At 38.0% G+C, this 19,964-nt stretch overlaps 1 protein-coding gene across 1 annotated transcript in view; it reads left to right on the forward strand.

Annotated features, from left to right (window-relative positions):
• Window positions 1-1,042: 1,042 nt before the first annotated feature.
• The window catches only part of LOC309415135 (homer protein homolog 1-like), a gene marked incomplete at its 5' end in the record, with an annotated part of 101,244 nt that continues 82,322 nt past the window's right edge, over window positions 1,043-19,964 (forward strand). The window contains 4 exons of the mRNA XM_082012579.1: window positions 1,043-1,285; window positions 3,434-3,565; window positions 10,124-10,216; window positions 16,593-16,735. Of these exons, the coding sequence (XP_081868705.1) occupies window positions 1,043-1,285; window positions 3,434-3,565; window positions 10,124-10,216; window positions 16,593-16,735 (611 nt within the window). The remainder of the gene's footprint in view (window positions 1,286-3,433; window positions 3,566-10,123; window positions 10,217-16,592; window positions 16,736-19,964) is intronic.

Raw genomic sequence — 19,964 nt, forward strand, 5'->3', positions numbered from 1 at the left:
CTGAATAATACGATTCTGCTGCTGAAAGCAACTGGTCTTGGCTGCTCTCATTGCCAAGCAGTAGAGATATTTCTGAGAGTTCACATGTACCCCTTTGTAATGTGGCCAGATTGAAACCCTTTGACTATGAGTACCCAAAATCCTAATTTTTTTCTTTTGCTTTTATTTTGATCAGAAAAATGTATTAAGAACTTATCTCTTACTTAAAGGGAGATGAGGGCAGGGACAAAGGATATGTTTCTTCACTTCCTGGAAACGGGAGAAATCAAAAGAGTTCAAAAACCTTCAAAGTTAAACTCAACTTAAAATTCTGATACTTAATATCTTTGGGATTTGATGGCAGCATTCCCTGAAGAATACAGCAATCTATTTGTCAGTAAAATGTAGCTAAATTTAAACTGACAACCATCTTAGTGATGCTAAAATATTTTTAGTTTCCTATGCAATACTATATGTCTTGGCAATGATCATGAGGAAAAATAAGTTGTAAATTCTAAAGTGCAGTAATTTTTTTTTACCTTAAGTAATTTTATTTGCTAAGCAGTTAACTTTGACCCATGTATGTTATACATATTTAGTGTTTCTCTGAAAACGTTCAGATGTGAAGCTCCAAAGGGTTGAGGGTTTCACAACACATGTTCCTGACCCTAATTAATGTTAGTTTTAGAATAATTGCTTTGAATCAGTCAGTTCAGTCTCAGATTATGGCCTAAGATTGATTATAATAATCAGAGTATTAAAAGATTTTTGAGAAGATGGGGGTTTGAAATAGTACACATTCTGCAACATGTGATGAGATGAAGTTACACATGTATTGATGCTGGTTAGTTTAAAGGGATGGAGAGTGAAGGCTGGGGAGGTGATGGGACAGGGCTGAATCTATATTTAGAGATGGCTGTCTTTATCTGACTCTACAGCTGGGGTGCTGATTTTTGCTTTAGAAGGTTTGCATTTTGCTTGCGTATGTATATTAATGCACTTATCTGCTCTATGCAGCGACACATGCAGAAGTTCTTAGGAAAAATTTATCATGCAAAGTGAAATGTGTACACCCCAGTGGGCACAACTGGCAGATAACTTGTGTGTAACAATATTACATACAAATGACTTTTACTCTTTATCCTTCAGGGAACAACCCATCTTCAGCACTCGAGCTCATGTCTTCCAGATTGACCCAAACACTAAGAAGAACTGGGTTCCCACCAGCAAGCATGCTGTTCCTGTGTCCTACTTCTATGACAGCACAAGAAATGTCTACAGGATAATCAGTTTGGATGGCTCAAAGGTAAGCTTTATTTCTGAGAACTTGCTTGCTGATCAACTTTTGTAAATTTATTTTCCACTCTGATGTCCTTCATGTATCTTATCAGATGCTTTTGTCATTATCTGAGTAACAGATTACTGATGTGTTAAAATCGTTACATTGCTTCATTACATATTTTAAGCATTTATTGGAAAATACTATTTTCCATGCATTCATATTTACTTTGATAAATCTATTGCTGAATTTAAGCAATGACCTGTTACTTAGTTAATATTTTGAGCAGTCTAAAAAGGCATTCCCTGTGAGATGCACTAAAAAGTGCAAATAGGGTTACAATAACCTGTTTTCATCTCTGCATTCAATGATGTTATCAATATCATTGGCTTCAGCATTATGAAGGACGTTTATTTAGTGCCCATAATCACTTGGTAAATCTTTTTCTGTTACATAATCTTCCATTTTTTGCTGTAGAAAATGTGGTGATTCCCTCCTAATAAGGCTTTCCATGGTAAGCTTTTAGCAAAACTCAGTTGGGCTGGGTTTGGGCTTTTTTTGGGGTGTTTTTCTTTCTTTTTTTTAAATTAGGAATGACAATGTGTTGAGCTGCTATTGTAAGAAACCTTGTCTAAGAAATTAATTTGGAAGACTCGAAGAAAATATTTGACTGTTTCCTTAGGTTCTACCCCAAGCGGGTATAAAAACAGTAACTTTACAAATGGCATGTCAGAAATCTCTGCAATAAGGACACTAAAGATACACAGAGTGTAATCAAAAGCTTTCAAGAGACTTTAATTTGCAACTTACGGAGATGTGTCAGTTCACAATGGTTGGAACTAAAATACTCTGTTAGAGCATAGCAATATTCACAGAGATTTCTTGGCTATTTATTGAAAGCTGAAAAACATTACTCTGCCTTTTTTTCTTTTTGTTTCTTTTTTTTTCTTTTTTAAATTCAGAGTATTGCTGTTTTAAATGAGGAAGGAGAGTTTCTATCATACAGAAGTATATAGGAATTTTCTGTCAAAGATCTCTATATGATACTACTTTGGGTAACTGAGACTCTGGTATCAAAGCCTACCAAAATTTTTCCAAGTTTAACTCTGACTGTTTCTTACCTTCTCAGCACTCCTTCAAATGATTTCATTCTATCAAATACTTAAAATACCTCTCGTGTGACTGTTTATAAAAGACTTGGGGATTGGGACTAGATGCTGTATGAAATCAAGGCTACTAGTTGTAATACATAGCATCTTAATTCATCTGCACAGTTTACAAAATCCTTATTCTGATATCCACTGGGGTTCCTCTGCCTTTGTCCAAAGCTGCAACTCTTGAAAAGTGGCTGCTGAGTTGCACTGTCAAGCAGTTGTTCATCTATTTATTTGCTCTTTTGTCTATTGCAGCATTTCCTTTGCATTTGCAGTACTATTGGCGATGTATATTGATAATGCAATCTATCACTTTTATTTACTCTCTCTGTGATTGCTGCAATCCTAATAATGTTTTCATCCAAGCATTATACATCTGACTAAGATCTAGGATCCCAATCATGATTAGCAAAGAGCCATTGTTTTAGGCATCACAACATTGCTCTGAAACATGTCCAGGTGAATAGCAGGGGGACCCATAGAAGAATTTTTAGGAGGTTAGTCATGTTTGGGTGTGTATAAAGGAAAAACAGATTCTTGCAATACAGAAGCTTAAAAATAAATTGTGCTTCTTGTTTTAATTGCATGTTTTCCAGTGAGGATTGCATATGCAATGGGTGGAATGCAACTGTGGAGCTTACAGTGGATCTTGAGAGGCATTGCTCTTGTGAGACTTGTGAGACAAAAGAAGACTTTGCTAGTTTTTCTATTCTGATCTCATTAGCCTGTGTGGATGCTTAAAAGGACTTTCTTTTAGACTTGCTAACTATTAAATGACTGCTTGCAATTGCAAACAGGAGCCCCCTCCTTTGCTCCTTTTAAAGAATGTATGCCAATATATACTTTCGTAATTTTAGCTGTGATTGAATTAGAAGAAAACTGTTCCCTAGTTGCAAGTTTGTCTCATTCAGTGTACACAGATACTTGTCTATAATGCTGGCATTTTCAATTATTGAGTAGTCTTTTCAAAAAAATCAAAACCACAGAACCCCTTTTTTGCAACTATTACTTTTTTTTTCAGGCAATAATAAATAGCACTATCACCCCCAACATGACATTTACTAAAACATCACAGAAGTTTGGCCAATGGGCAGACAGCAGAGCAAATACAGTCTATGGCTTGGGATTTTCATCTGAACATCACCTTTCAAAAGTAAGTATGACCAATGACAACTATTTGGCCAGTCAAGCAGCTTAAGAGTATTTGATTCCTGCTGGTTGTATCTTGAGTCAGTGCTCACTACTGTGGTTATTTAAAAATAGTTTGCAAAAAATGTTCTGTATCCATCCTTATACTGTAAAAAGACAAGACAATATTGTTATAACGCCTTGTTGCCTATGAATTTTCTTTTAACTGATTGAGGAAAGGAGGGAGATTTAAGCTATCACAGTGTACAATGTTAATGGTTTCTAGGCATTCGCTTGTTAGGTTCATTAAGTTTCTCTTCTTTAAAGATGTTCTTCCGTTACAGTTTTTCATGATATAATTTAAGGGAGTAGACTACGTAGTGTTTCTTCTGTCTTTAGTTCTAGAAAAAAATTGTTGGTGGTCTTCAGAGGCATTTTTGTCTTTTAAGCCACATTCACTTTCACTTTTCTGCTGTGTAGTGCATCAAATTACAGATATTTCAACATGTGCAGGCTTAAAGTAAAGCTAGTGGGAAAAATATTAAATGCAAAAGAAAACTACATTTTCTTGTTGGAATACAAAAGTTGAAATTTTTACTAAAGAAACTCAGTGCCCTATGAGGTTTATTTCCTGGTCTACTTGTGCAGGAGGGAAGTCCACCTTAATGCAAGGAAAGCAGTAACTCACAGAATCAAAGAATCACAGAATCATTAAGGTTGGAAAAGACCTTTAAGATCATCAAGTCCAACCGTTAACCAAACACCACCATGCCCCCTAAACCATGTCCCAAAGCGCCACGTCTACACGTTTTTGGAATACTTCCAGTGATGGCGACTCCACCAACCTCCCTGGGCAGCCTGTTCCAATGTTTGACCACTCTCTCGGTAAAGAAATTTTTCCTAATATCTAGTCTAAACGTCCCCTGGCACAACTTGAGGCCATTTCCTCTCGTCCTATCACTAGTTATTTGGGAGAAGAGACCAACACCCACCTCGCCACAACCCCCTTTGAGGTAGTTGTAGAGAGCGATAAGGTCTCCCCTCAGCCTCCTCTTCTCCAGACTAAACAACCCCAGTTCCCTCAGCCGCTCCTCATAAGACTTGTGCTCCAGCCCCCTCACCAGCTTCGTTGCCCTTCTCTGGACACCCTCTAGCAACTCAACGTCCTTCTTGTAGTGAGGGGCCCAAAACTGAACACAGTATTCAAGGTGCGGTCTCACCAGTGCCAAGTACAGGGGCACAATCACCTCCCTACTCCTGCTGGCCACACTATTTCTGATACAGGCCAGGACGCTGTTGGCCTTCTTGGCCACCTGGGCACACTGGTGGCTCATGTTCAGCCACCTGTCAACCAGCACCCCCAGGTCCCTTTCCACCGGGCAGCTCTCCAGCCACTCTTCCCCAAGCCTGTAGTGTTGCATGGGGTTGTTGTGGCCGAAGTGCAGGACCTGGCGCTTGGCCTTATTAAACCTCATACAGTTGACCTCAGCCCATCGATCCAGCCTGTCCAGATCCCTCTGCAGAGCCCTCCTACCCTCCAGCAGATCAACACTCCCACCCAACTTGGTGTCATCTGCAAACTTACTGAGGGAGCACTCGATCCCCTCATCCAAATCATCGATAAAGATATTGAACAAGACCAGCCCCAGAACTGAGCCCTGGGGAACACCACTTGTGACCAGCCACCAACTGGATTTAATGCCATTCACCACAACTCTCTGCGCTCAGCCGTCCAGCCAGTTCTTTACCCAGCGAAGAGTGCACCTGTCTAAGCCACGAGCCGCCAGTTTCTCCAGGAGAATGCTGTGGGAGATGGTGTCAAAGGCTTTACTAAGGTCCAGGCAGACAACATCCACAGCCTTTCCTTCATCCACTAGGCGGGTCACCTGGTCATAGAAGGAGATCAGGTTGGTCAAGCAGGACCTGCCTTTCATGAACCCGTGCTGGCTGGGCCTGATCCCTTGGTTAACTCCTTTTTCTCAAAGTGTTGATATGGTTCCTGTGAACATCCTTTCTACAGTCCCTGTTGATACTACTCTGGTAGATGAGTCCAGGAACCTGTAAAAGCCAATGTTGTTTTTCTCTAGATGAGGAATTCCATTTTCAGTTTAGAAACATGTTTCTACATTAAGCAGAGAATTTTCATCTTTGAAATATACAAAAGATCTGGAAACTCAAATGCAATAAAAGGGAATGTATAATAAATGTTTGAGTAAGGAATAATGGTTGGCTTGTTAAAAAATAAATAAACAAAGAAGTCATACTGGCCCTTTTGAGAAAGTAATTGTCACTATCCATGGATAAAGCATGGGCCTGTCAGAAAACTGTTAAAGAGAGAACCAGTACATCTGCTTTATTTGGACAGTGTGATCACAGAATCACAGAATCACTAAGGTTGGAAAGGACCTTCAAGATCATCAAGTCCAACCGCTAACCCAACACCACCATGCCCACTAAACCATGTCCTGAAGTGCCACATCCACACGTTTTTTGAACACTTCCAGAGATGGCGACTCCACCACCTCCCTGGGCAGCCTGTTCCAATGCCTGACCACCCTCTCAGTGAAGAAATTTTTCCTAATATCCTATCTAAACCTCCCCTGGCGCAACTTGAGGCCATTTCCTCTTGTCCTATCACTAGTTACTTGGGAGAAGAGGCCAACACCCTCATCGCCACAACCCCCTTTGAGGTAGTTGTAGAGAACGATAAGGTCTCCCCTCAGCCTCCTCTTCTCCAGTGATACGCTTATAAGATTTCTTCCTTTCATAATCCGATAGCTTTCATTTCTACGAAGCAACACAAACCCAGGAAATTCTGAGTGATATTAATATTGAATATATGCATGTGCATTTGTGCACATGTCATTGCTTCAGTGAACTTAGAGACTTTGTAATTTATTTAAATTGGTGTGTATGTCCTAGAGGCACTTGCTTACCAGCATGGTAATAACTTTTGTTAATATTTCAAAGGATTTAGCATAAATCCTAATTTAGTTTACCTCTCATATACCAGCTTTTTTTCCTTAATCATGGAATGCTTCTTTGGAGGCAAAGTATCATGCTGTAGTCATGCATAACCTGTGTTTGCCTGCCTTTCAACACTGGGTTGTCCTTGCTAGTGAAAATATTTTCATTTTTTCATCTGTCCTTTCCTTCACTCTTTCCTTGCTCTCTTCCTTCTTAATTACAGTTGTAATTACAGTTGTTTCAATCCCATTCTTTCGCTGCCCTCAAAGTGATGTCTAAGAGTTTTCAGTATGCTCTTGGCTTAAAACTTTATATTGTTGTTAAAAAAATAATCTGAAAAGCTACAGTAGATATTTTGTCTTAAGTACATGTTTGATTAGCAGTTACTCAGATTGCTGTGATTTATGAAGAATACACAGATCCGTTGAGAAAAAATGCTAGGTCACAGACCTTTTCAGAAGCTTATGGTGATGAATCTTTGGGACCTTTTCAGCAAACTGTTTACCTTGTATTATATCTTAATTATCAATTTGTGATTTTCATGTGAATTAAAATTGCTGATCATTGCTACTAAAATTCATAAAGGTGAAACTTTTTGTGTTATTGTAAAATTAGCAAACGTATTTGGTGGAGGGAAAAGAAACTTTTGTTTAGATTACAGTCTATTTAGTCACTGGAGTTGATAGATATATTGGTCTTGGAATCAGAAAAGCTGAATTAGAAACCCTGGATCTGCTGTGTAGCTTCAGAGAGATCACATCTATCTTCTCTTTCTTGTCTCATGTCTCTGCTCAGATTACTAACTCCCACTTCTGTGCACTGGCATTGTAGTCAGATTTACCAGAGTGCTCTTTGGTACACCTAGCATTGTAGGACATGAAATCTAATTTAGGTCTCAGGGTACTACTGGATATTAGTAATAGTGCTAACAAATAAATTGTATTAATGGATTTGTTCAGAAACAGGTTGCTTCTAGAAATTGCCTTAAAAATTGATTCTGGAACTTCTTTTCTGTACTTGGTTTATCAAAGTCTCTAAGTGAACAGCCCTGTTGTATGTAATTGTTCTGCATTAGTGTCTCTGGGCCCCAATGAAATATTTCAAGTTCCAAGGAGCAAAAGAGAGCCTGCAACCACAAAAAACTTAGTCTAGTCTGTGACTGATATCAACAGGTTAATGAAGCAAACAATCAGAGCAGCGATAATAAAAGTCATGTCTTCTAATAAACTGTTTATTCTCAGATCATTGTCTGCTTAGTTATGTCACACTAAACAAGCAGATGATTTCCAAAGCATATATCAAGTGTTTGACTTGATATAGATGTTAGTCTTTGACTATTCCTTTTTGGTTCATGTGCCTTTGCCCTCCTAAACTGATTACAAGGTAGAGTGAAACAGTGGTAACCTCTTTCTGGATGATTATTGTGATTGTGAGAATTAATGGAGTGAGACTATCTGGTATAAAAATAAAGGTACTCTAATCAACTTCACATGCAAACAGTATAGAAGAAAATTAATTAAACATTTATTTATCTTCATTAGACCTTTTCTCAATATGTCAGACCGCAAATTCACCTCAAGATTGTTCCATCAGGAGTCAGGCAGAAGTCAGTGATACCTAAAAGATGATTCCTATGTTGAAGAATATGCCTTTCATAGGATCAGGATTTCCTAGCACAGTCCCTCTTGCTGCTGTAGTAGGAGGAACAGAATGTCCCATGATATTCAGAGAAAACTGAAGCTAATTTCTCAACCAGAATATAAATCTGTGCTTTTGATAGTATCCTGTTGTATGGGAAAAAATATTCCTTGTCAGGATTGCTGTCTGTTTTATCCCTTTGAATTAGTTGGTCTGATTTATTCCAAATAACTTAAGAGTATGCTAAATGCCAAAAGGACCATCACAGGTACTTGTGAGATCCTCTTGTAGTCTCCCTCCACAATTTTTCCATCTTTTCCTTAAATTATTAATCCTCCAGAGAACCCTTCCTTTCGTACCATGAGATCTTATCTTTGTTATTTAGGAATTTTATCGAGAGATTGCTATTATCTATCACCTGACTGCCTCAAGGAATTCTAGTAAATTTGTGAAAATTTCCTCTACATTAGCCTTGTTGGCTTTTTCTTAGAATGTTATCTATTTATTTGTCTATTCATTATATATATTTTTTTTTTACAGTTTCTACCACTGTGATACAGAAGATCATATTTACTGCCTTGTATGTCTTCAGCCATTCTAAACCTCAGCATCATGTTTTCTCACCAATCCTATGGTCCTAAAGCTGATTTAAATAATAGGTTATCCATCAGATTTTGAGGTCTATCTACAACTCTTAAATGAGTATCATCCAGTTCTGGTGATCTGTTGCCAATTTTATTATCTGTTCTGAGACTTTTTTGATGCTGAATTAGAGTTTCAGGATGGTATATTTTGTCTCCTCCTATATTCAGGAAACACATGTTTTTAAATAATCTGACAGCTGAAATATAGGATACCAGTGGAGAGAAATGATACTTCCTCAAATACTGATAGCCTACCAGGAGAAGTAGTTTAAAGATAATAATGTTTTTTAGATCTTGGATAGCAAGTGAAGTTCTGACTGAAAATAGTTGAGGAGATTGTATCACACAAAGGTAGCCTTCATCCCTTCTAAATACATGCAGTGCAAACCAATTTCTTTGTATGCTGCTGCTGGAGAGATTTAGAAGCTGTTGATGAAGTTTCCAATGTTTTTGCAGAATCATTTCAGTCTTAAGCCGATCATAAGTTCATGTTCTGTATAAAAGCAGTAGCAAGCAAAAATGAATGCTTGGCTACTATAGCAATTAGTGTAGTGTCAAGCTGAGACCTATGAAGCCAAATTTTTCTCTAGCCAGAGAATTTAGGCCCTATTCTTAATAAATTGATTTAATCTATCAAGTTTAAGGGTGCATGTATTTCTAAATTGCTGCTTTAGCTATTTTCTGGAAGAGGTATGTGTAGCAGAGTAATCAAGCTTCATATGGCAGTTCAATGTGAAATTCTTGAATTTAGTGTTCAGTATATGTGAGTGTTTTGTTCAATGAATTTGTTAACTTGATTGATGTCAATGAACAATCAAGAAATGAACTTGACTCAATATTCCCACTGCTGCTTTCTTAATTAGCTACTGAAATTATAAATGCTGTTAAAATTTGGGAAGAAATTAGTATTGTTTCAGTCATGAAAGAATGAAGCCCATTGAAAGCTCTAGGCTAACAGTGACCACAGTAGGCTCCAGAACCAGATCATTTGTTGTCAGGAAGACAGTAAAACCTGAATCTGAAAGCAGCTGTGCAAGGCAGCTTATCACTATTATTAGCCATATATGAGGTGGGTTTTTTAACACTATTGGCAACAAATTAAACTTTGTTGCATCATAATTTTCCTGTCATATAAACAGAGTACATTATGTCTGAAAGGTATGTCACTGTAACTCTCTTAAATGATTATCTAATAAGGAGAAAATTTAAAAAATTCTACTGACAGAATTTGACTTTGTAAAATATTAAGTACAACATTCTGTTCTGCATGTAATATAACTATTTCATGCCTACTCTCTCTTTTTCCTTTTTTTTAAAAACATATGTACCTTCAGTTTGCGGAAAAATTTCAGGAATTCAAAGAAGCTGCACGACTAGCAAAGGAAAAATCACAAGAAAAGATGGAGCTAACAAGTACACCCTCTCAAGTGAGTCTCATTGCTTGATTCAAGCCTAGTACTTCATAGTCTGTGCTGCTTACCGTATCTTATACACGCATTGTTATTAAAAATGAACCGAGTACTTCACAGTTTCCCTGAATCCTCTCAGCAGTCAGCTAGAAGTGTCAAGAAGTATAAGAATGCATTTAATATACATTGCAAAAGTGTCAAAGGGGCTTGCTTTAATAGAAAATTGTCCTTTTGTTTATTCCCATCCATTTCTTTGAGCTTTCCCCAGAAAATATGTTATGAGTAAAGATGGTGAGCAGTTATGTAAGTAAATCTATAGTAAAGACCTTTTGTGTTTTTTCTTACTGTATCTATGAAACTTCAGGCGATGCACTGTAAAGGACTTTATATAAGAATCATTACAACAAAAAATGAAGTTAAAACAGCAAACTATTTTTACTTATTTCCTCCTGTTGTAGTATTCACCTGTGAAATGTGTTGAAGGAAGATGACAGATTCACATGTGGGTTCTGGAGTTTTATTGCAGTTAGCCATGTTGTAAAAGAAGAGTTTATAAAAGACATCTCAAAACATGAACTGGGTTAATATAGGCCTAACAGGAAGATAAATTAACATAGTCATATTTACATTAGTCATGCCTAAAATTCATTTACTTGAAAATGGATACTTTGAATTTGCTTTGAAAAAAGAAATTACATGAGGCTTTTATGCCCTTCCACTGTTTCTGGCTGTGTGTGTAGCTATTTGCTTTATTTTAAGCAATAGTGAAGACAAAACTAATTCCTTCTCTTGGAGTATGAAGCAGCTTTAAAACTACAGCAGGGGCTTCTGAGATGAGTAGGATAAATGCAGCTGAGTGTCCTTCCAAGAAAAGTCAATGGAAACCACAAGAATACACAATAAACCAACCTCATGTTGTTTTCCTAGTAGGCATTTTGCCCAAGTGCTAGGTTGGCTTTTGCTATTAAAGGTAAACTGCTTGCTCTACTGTAACAGGAAAAAAATAAGGCAGTCTTTTTTTCATTAGTTTTCTTGACTGTCTCTAAACTTCTCATAATTTCCATTAATAAATACATAGATAATGGAAGTAGGTATTTCAGTATTATAACCTAGTATACACTTGGACTTTAGAAACAGTGAAGTGCTTTAGCCAGGCCTCTAGTTACTTGATATTATAGGCAAAACAATTACTCTGCTTCTCTTTTGACATTATGATTAATAGTCTGCACTCAGAAGTTAAATCTGACACTGTTGAAAGGAGTAACTTATTTGGTTTGGACATAAATTTGAACTACTCATTCAGAGACAAGATGCTTTTGTCTAGAAGTTGCCCAGGGTTAAAGCTTTCTCTTAATCTATATGGGCTGTTAATATTGTTCATTTTCCAGTACAGATTTCCCTTTATACTTGTAGCCTAACATTTTATACTCTAGGCAGTTATAGAAATGTTACCTTGAGCGATTTTATCATGCACGTTGAGACCTGTGTTTTATTTACTGCACACTTAGGAATAATTTCATATTCAGGCCTTACTTTTAATCTCTTGGCTTTTAGCTGTGTTGATAAGTTATTGTATTATTCCAAAAGATACAGTTAGCGCAAGTGCTGACATGTCAGCATAATAGTCTTCACATACTTAATGCTTCTCATTAGTTCCCCAGAAAGAAGGGAGTTTGGAGTGGATGAGAAGCAATGACTTCACGGCAGACTTCAGCGCTTCCGTAGTGCTGGGCCTTATTTGAAGAGGAAGGAGAGATATTTTCAGTGGCCAGTCAAGACTTCATAGGAACCTGGCTTTTTTAGGAAGCTTTGATGGGAAAGGTGTTAGGAGGTAGTGTGTGAGTAGTGAGCTCCATAACAGTAGCTCAGTTAGCTACAAGTGTCAATCCCTATGCTGTCTTGGACTTGCAGATAAATTCAATTAATAATAAATTGCATTAACATTGCAATAATTAATAATGAAATGTTTTAAATTAATAATAGGTAGGAAGATACTGCATATCAAAACTGGAAAATATTCATGTAAAACTTACATAAAATGTGTTACATTTCTCTTGGTACTGTTTTAAAAAATGCATTATTTTGCTCATGTCATAAACCCATGGATCTTACAGTGACAAGTCACCCATGGTCTATTTTCAGTTACAGGCTTGCCTATGCACTGAAAGCGCAGCACTTTAATTTGGAGTTCACTGAGCAACATGAATCAATAGGCTGAAAACTGTGTGTTTCCCCCCCCTTTTTTTTTTCCTTTCTTTTTTAAACTAATGTTAATTAGGTTCAAGTACAGAACCAAATAGTGCGGGTTGTGGGGTTTGCACCCTCACCCCATCAGTCTTACAACCAACTGGAGAACTGGAGTCTGAACCTCGGTTCTCTTTTTTTTTTTCTTCTCTCTAATCAAGAATCTGTCTTCAGATATTTCTTGTAACTCCGGTCATTTCAGATTAAGACTGTTAATTTCTGAAATTGTGTGGTGAGCAAATTAAAATAGTCAAACAAATCAAAATTATCCAACTCTTTCTTCTGTGATTCTGAGACCCTCCTATACTATTAGGAATAGCTTTTGCCTGAAAAGTTTTAGTATCACAACATTTTTATAGTTTAAGGAAAGGGTTGGTTTTGGCAAAATCATCATGGTTTTATCATCTGTTGGCTTTTTCTTTGTAGAAGTACACATTTTATTTCCAAACCTTGTGGAAAAAGTGACTTTCTGGGATACTGTGTGAATTTCTATACTGGAACAAATATTTCAGACATTATGGTATCTGAATCAGTAGCAGTCAGTCTTATGCCATTGCCAGTCAGTACTGAACAGAGCTCTATGAAGAAGAGCAATGCCAGGGAAGTGTACGGAATACTTAATGAGAAAACAGTATAATACTTAAAAAAAGAATCTGGAATTGGTTTGGTTTGTTCATGGTTTTAGAATCACCTATTCCTTTTCTTCTATTCTGTATTTAGTAACCATTAAAAGGTGGCTTGATCTGTGCTGTGAAGTCTGCTTGTTTTACTTTAGAGACTCTTTTGTGAGTGCATGCATTTTGTTTATAAGATTTTGAAGTTTAAGGCATCATTGGATGAATTCCCCTCTATTATGCTTAGTTTGTATATTGTAGGCAACTGTCATTTCTATACTGCTTGGCATCACCAGTCCTGGATAGGGCTCCAGGGGCCAGGGCTCCTTTAGACAGTGCAGATCTCTGAAATACTCTTAAATAGTAGACTCACATTTACTTGTCATGCCAAAAAAAAAATTAATCCTCAGTTCATGTGTAAGTCCAGGACTGGCAAGTGACTTAAAGTTCAATATCCTCCAAAAACCTATATATGATATAATAATGGTTTTGTACCACAGGAGAGCCGTTAATCATTTCTTCTCAAATGTATGAAATATCTATTTGTAGCTATCACGAGTGGGAAATATCAGGCCTTAAAATATGTCATTGGTTTACAGGAAGACTTTCAATTTAAGCACTGTTTTTCTTCCATATAGGGTCTACACAGTTGGATCTTAGTTAACCAGCTCTTCCAGCTAGGAGGGAGGGGTGAAAATCTTTTTCAGCTGACCAACTATAAAATTTGAAGTGGATGTGTGAAGCTATAATAATACGGAACAAAAACTTCATTACTTATGAACATCTCACAAAAAAGTTTCTAGAATTCTTTTATTCTCTCCAAATAATACAAAATGTGAATATATTGTTTGTAGCTTAGTTTTGTTCTGTGTGGTTTTTTTCTCTTGTATTTGGTGCTTTATTCATAGCCAACTTCATAATAAATGATTTACCAGGCAGGGATAGTTGTGAGTGTGTGAATGCACTGATTAACCTGTATTGGTGGAAGAAATACATACTAGAATCTGATGCTTCTCTTGTACATACAGATCAGCCCCTCATGAATTTGCAGGGAGTGAACCTTTAGGTATTACATAGACTGTGATGTTTGTCTGCATTAATTTTTGTCATTTGAATTTCATTCAAATTAGATGTCTATGAAAGTACTTTACTGAAAAATACGCCTAGATGGAACTTGCACATTTGTTTTTCTTCTCCTGAAATAATTTTTATGCATTCATACTTAAAATATTTTAATAAAGCTCTGGCTTTATGTGTCTAATAATATTGTTATAGGAATTTTAGCTTAAAGATACAAGCAAGCCAGATTTTGTGGGATGCGGAAGATGCTGAGGGCTCCAGAGCCGGATGCAGTACTCCAGGTGGGGTCTCACCAGAGCGGAGTAGAGGGGCAGAATCACCTCCCTTGACCTGCTGGCCACGCTTCTTTTGATGCAGCCCAGGATACGGTTGGCCTTCTGGGCTGCAAGTGCACATTGCTGGCTCATGTCCAACTTTTCATCCCCCAGTACCCCCAAGTCCTTCTCAGCAGGGCTGCTCTCAATCCCTTCATCCTCCAGCCTGTATTGATACCAAGGGTTGCCTCGACCCAGGTGCAGGACCCTGCACTTGGCCTTGTTGAACCTCATAAGGTTCACATGGGCCCACTTTTCGAGGTTGTTCAGGTCCCTCTGGATGGCATCCCATCCCTCAGGCATGTCAACTGCATCACTCAGTTTGGTGTCATCTGCAAACTTGCTGAGGGTGCACTCTATCCCACTAAGTCGTTGATGAAGATATTAAAGGGTACTGGTCCCAATATGGACCCCTGAGGGACACCACTCATCACCGATCTCCATCTGGACATTGAGCCATTGACCACTACCCTCTGGATGGTTGTTGTGGGGGGACCGTGTCAAAGGCCTTATAGCAGTCCAGAGAGATGACATCAGTAGCTCTTCCTGTATCCACTGATGTGGTCCCTCCATCATAGAAGGCCACTAGGTGGGTCAGGCAGGACTTGCCTTCGGTGATGCCATGCTGGCTGTCTTGAATCACCTCCATGTGCCTTAGCATAGCTTTTAGGAGGATCTGTTCCATGATCTTCCCAGGCACAGAGGTGAGGCTGATGGGTCGGTAGTTCCCAGGGTCCTCCTTGCTACCCTTTTTAAAGGTGAGTGCAATGTTTCCCTTTTTCCATTCTCCCGGGACTTCACCTGACTGCTAGGGCTTTTCAGATATCATGGAGAGTGGCTTGGCAGCTACATCAGCCAATTCCCTCAGGACTCTGGGACGCATCCCGTCAGGTCCCATAGACTTTTGTATGTTCAGATTCCTCAGGTGGTCTCGAACCTGATCTTCTCTTACAGTGGGAGGGACTTTGCTCCTCCAGTCCCTGTCTTGCAGTCCATCCCCTCGAGAGGTGTGGGAAGGGAGGTTGCCTCTTCCTGAGGCAACCTGAGTCAAAGAAGTTGTTGAGTATCTCAGCAATTCAACCAGTCCTCTGCTGTATAGAAACCCCTCCATGACATCCATTGACCTCTATTCATGAAACTTCTTAGAGTTAAATATTACCACTTGATTACTAAAAGCCTACTAAGACATTTTAAAATCAAGATGAGCTACTTAGCTTATATGACTTGCTCATCTCCTGCAAAAATCATTACTTGAAAAAGTATATAATAGGAATGAAAATATTAAAATTAAACCATATACGGGGACTGAGAAGCCTATAATGTTCTAACTTAGGATGTGGGCTATACTGTGTAGTTTGTTTTTTAAAAAGGAAGTACTTTTCAGTGACTAGAAATTGGAAAATAGTGTTTGTTGGCCAAAACATAAATGTACATGTTGGTGTGATGAAGGCTGATTAAAACTGCACCAGTGCTTTCTGCTAGGAAGACAGCCAATAAGTTTTTCAGGTGTCCAGTTGCATAGTAGTAGCTGCCTGAGTATAGCTGGAGTATTCTCCTTCCCAGATAATACCATGACCAGCAAGAGCTAGGCCAGGTTAATGTGTTTACGCAAGTTTTGCGAGGATTGTGCTGAACACGTTTTCTTTACAGATGGCTCATAGGTGAAACTGTGAATGCACCACCAATGGCCCTTCCACTGTTCACTTTGGTTAATACACAAAATGAAAGCTAGATTTTGAAACAAATATCAGAATTGTTTGTTTCACTGTGTTAGAATATAAAGTAAGAAATAAGAATCCTGGGTGTCAATAGTCACCTGTTGTGTAGCTGGCTGAAGGCTGAACATAATATCAGGTAAGAGAGAGAGGTCTGTTATAAGGAGGAGGCTGGATACTTGCAAATAAATCATAGGTCAGTTTTGTTTTGTGCAAGATAATGTGAATCCTATGGTAATGCACTTCTGAATTAAATTCACATGATGAAACATGACCATGAGGGATGCTGGAAATCTGTGAGCCTCACATTAATACTGCCTGAAGTTCATATCTCATTTAAGAATTAATGTTGGTGCTTATATACACATAGCCTTCCTGAGCAGGTCACTTGGTAATTCTAATGTGTCATTTGTTTGTTTTACTTAAGGAATCAGCTGGAGGGGATATTCAGTCTCCTTTAACGCCAGAAAGTATTAATGGTACAGATGATGAGAGAGTGATGCCGGAAGTGACGCAGAACTCAGAACCAAGGGCTGAACCAACCCAGAACGCATTGCCATTTACCCATAGGTACAGATTCCATTCCCACATCCTGATTAAGTGATACTTATCTCCTTCCTCGTTAAAGGGACCTTCTCCCATGTCGTGGCTTCCACTTAGCAAAGATTTAAATTATGTGATTAAAAAAAAAAACAAAAAAAGGATTGGCTTTCAGATTTGCAATATAATCTTTATTTTCACAAAGAAACATGAGGAAATCTCTTTGAATAAGATTTTGAGGGGCGTTATTTTATACTTTAATCAGCTTAATGCAAGCCCTTGAACACTGGTTAGTGCAGGTGTCCCTTTAACAGGAAGCATGATTTCAGTGTTTGAGATCTTAGTAAAGTTAACTGCTTCTTAGAATATTCCAATCAAATTATTTTTGCACATATTTTCTTTAAATGACTGATAGGATTGGATGTCAGCCTTTCACTGATGAGTTGTTGGAAGAAAAGGGACTCTTACAACACTTTTGGATTATAAAATTTAAAGCAGTCTTTAATTGAACAGTTCTCTGACAGTTGAAAATATTTTTCAACTTTTTTTTTGAAACATGAGGGAAGTGTAGTTCTGCTTCAGACTGAATTATAATTCATTGCACTAGGAATACTGTACTCTGTTCTTTAAGAAAACTAGGATTTTTAATTTAATGATACAAATAATGAGTTAAGATGTGTATATCTCATCTATTATAAATGATTGTAAATAGGACACTCAATAAAACACGTTATGTACTGAGACCATGGCGAGTAACTTAAATATTTAATAAACTTAGAGCAAAGCTAGAAATACTAGATTTATTTTTTTTAAACATGGTCTGAATCAGTTTAAATTGAGTTTAAGAGCTCTTGATCAAAGTTTGGGGAACACTAGGATATCAGATATGTCATGCAAATAATTCAGAATCAGCAGAGATGGAATTGGAATTGTTCAAGACTTCTCATTTTTTGTAAGAGAATAATACTACTGAACATATCTGGAAAAAAATAATTTACATTTTCAAATGAGAAAAAAAATTATACTTTTTTAGCAGAGTGATTGTGTTTATTTTTATACTTTAGTTGTCACCAGTGCATCTATTACATTTTTTACAAGAAATGGTGCTTTGTAAGAGAGCTCTGTGCATGTTGAAGGAGTATTACAAATGTTGCACATCAGTGTTCTGTAATGAGTTCATTTAAACTTACTGTTTGTGTGTTGGAATTCTCTATCAATATTTTTGTGAAGAGGAGTTGTGATAAAGTCCACACAGGAGTAGTGGTGTTGGGTTTTTTTTAAAAATGAAAGCTGCAAGATTTTCCCTCTCGCTTTGCATATGTAAATATGTTTTCTGGTATGCAAATATAGTAACTACGCTTTGCTCTGCATTGACCATGACTGAAGATATTTTTTGAAAGTACCCAGTTGTAATTTTTGATGGTGTAGAATAGAGGTACAAAATTTTTATATGCTTTGTATTTTTTGATCTACTTCATTTATGCAGTGTGAGTGCCTAGTTTATTGTCCTGTTAGATACCACTAGCTAGAATTGCTCTTCCAACAATAACTCTGCATTTTGAGGGTCACTTCTCATGATGATTCTCATGAGAAACATTTGTCTTGCTAATGGTAGCTTCAAGTTTGTTAGTGAGCTATTACTGAAGAAAATGCAGTTTTTCAAACCCTTTGAAATTAATTGAATTTTGGACTAGATAAGGTTTTTATTATAAATAAATAAAGATTCATATAGGTTACATTTTTTTAATACTGAAAAGCTCAAGTGAGGACATTTATATATTATTATTTAACCCAGACAGAAAATGCTTTCAGGTGCTTTCTGACAATTTTTTCGTATAGAAAGGAAAGAATCCTTTTGTGTGTGTGTGTGAGTGTCAAGGAACACTGTCTCAATCAGAAGGAAACTACCATTTTAAAAAATGTATATTCCAAAAGATTCCAGTTATTTCCCATGCACCTTTATGTTTTTCAAGTTGATGACAGAACTTAGTTTGGAAATCAGCTGCTTTGATTTAATTATTAGCTGTAATGAAGGCTCTCTAAAACAGCACTATGTAATACATGCAATGAAAGAGATGGAAAGTGAAGCCTCCAGGACTGTGTTAGCGTTGGTTAAATAGGCATGTTTTTTGTAGAGGCATTTAATAATATTAAATTGGCAACTAGGTAGACATACCTAGTTGCTTGTGCTGCCTGGAAGGGTGCTCTCTGCTTGAAGTCTGTTTGCCCCTTATTTATAAAAATATAAATAATTTTAAACAAAACTTTACACCCTGATCATTGGAGACTTCTCGGGCTTTTCATGTGCCGGGGGTACAGAAAGGGGTTGTGCTCCTCCTTGTTCCCTGCCCTTTTGATGCTGCTGTATATTGGTGACTCTCCATGTGTGATGGAGAGGAGTTGCCACACTGAACCCTTTCCCTGTGTGCCCTGGTAATTCCTGCTGATCGCTGAGCCTCTTCTGCACCCTGTGTTTCAGCAAAGTTAAAGTTTAGCCCGTGCTTCTGGGTGAGAAGGATAACGCTGGAAGGGCATGTGAGTGTTGTCTTGTGCACGGGAATGCTTTTTACTTATTTGCCTTTACTCCTGGAGCTGTTGATTGATTGCTAGGTGCTTTTCAAAAGAAAAGATGGTGTGACCTTCCCTCCAATGAGTTCAGCTACAGGGGACACGAGAGTCACTGAGGCTGGCCATGCTTCACTGAAATAACACTAGTGTAACAGGTTCATTTCTTCCACGATTAGGAAAGCTATACTCTGCTCTGGTGTGACAATACGTAGTTACCCTGTGAAGGTCCAAAAGGAGTAGTAGTAGTGTAGGCTGGAGCACAGGGAAAGGCACATGTGGGGCCACCTGGCAGGAGCCCAGGCAGCCATGGGGCAAAGGTTAGAGCTTTGTGGGCAGGACGAGGTGCCACAGCACCACACAGCAAGGATGGCTGGTGAGGTGAGAACTGTGTTACTGCCAAGAGGGTCATCAAGCTTAGCCGAGTGCGGGCACCGTGGCAGAGGACAGGGGTAAAGGTTTGAAGGGGGTTGTTGTCAAGACAGGGATCTAGGGAAGACATTTTCATGTCTGTGTGAACTGGAAGGGTCTGAAAAGAGTTAACAAGGTCAAAATGAGAGGTGTGGAGGTCATACTTTAGTCTACATCTTACTACTTGTCATTTTTAATCTGCACATGATGAAAAATGTTCAATTTAGTTTTATTGTAACACATCCTCTCTGGCCAGATATGTCCTCTTCTGCAAGCATTCTTC

The sequence above is a fragment of the Phaethon aethereus genome (assembly GCF_964289735.1).
Source record: "Phaethon aethereus genome assembly, chromosome: W".
NCBI lineage: Eukaryota > Metazoa > Chordata > Aves > Phaethontiformes > Phaethontidae > Phaethon > Phaethon aethereus.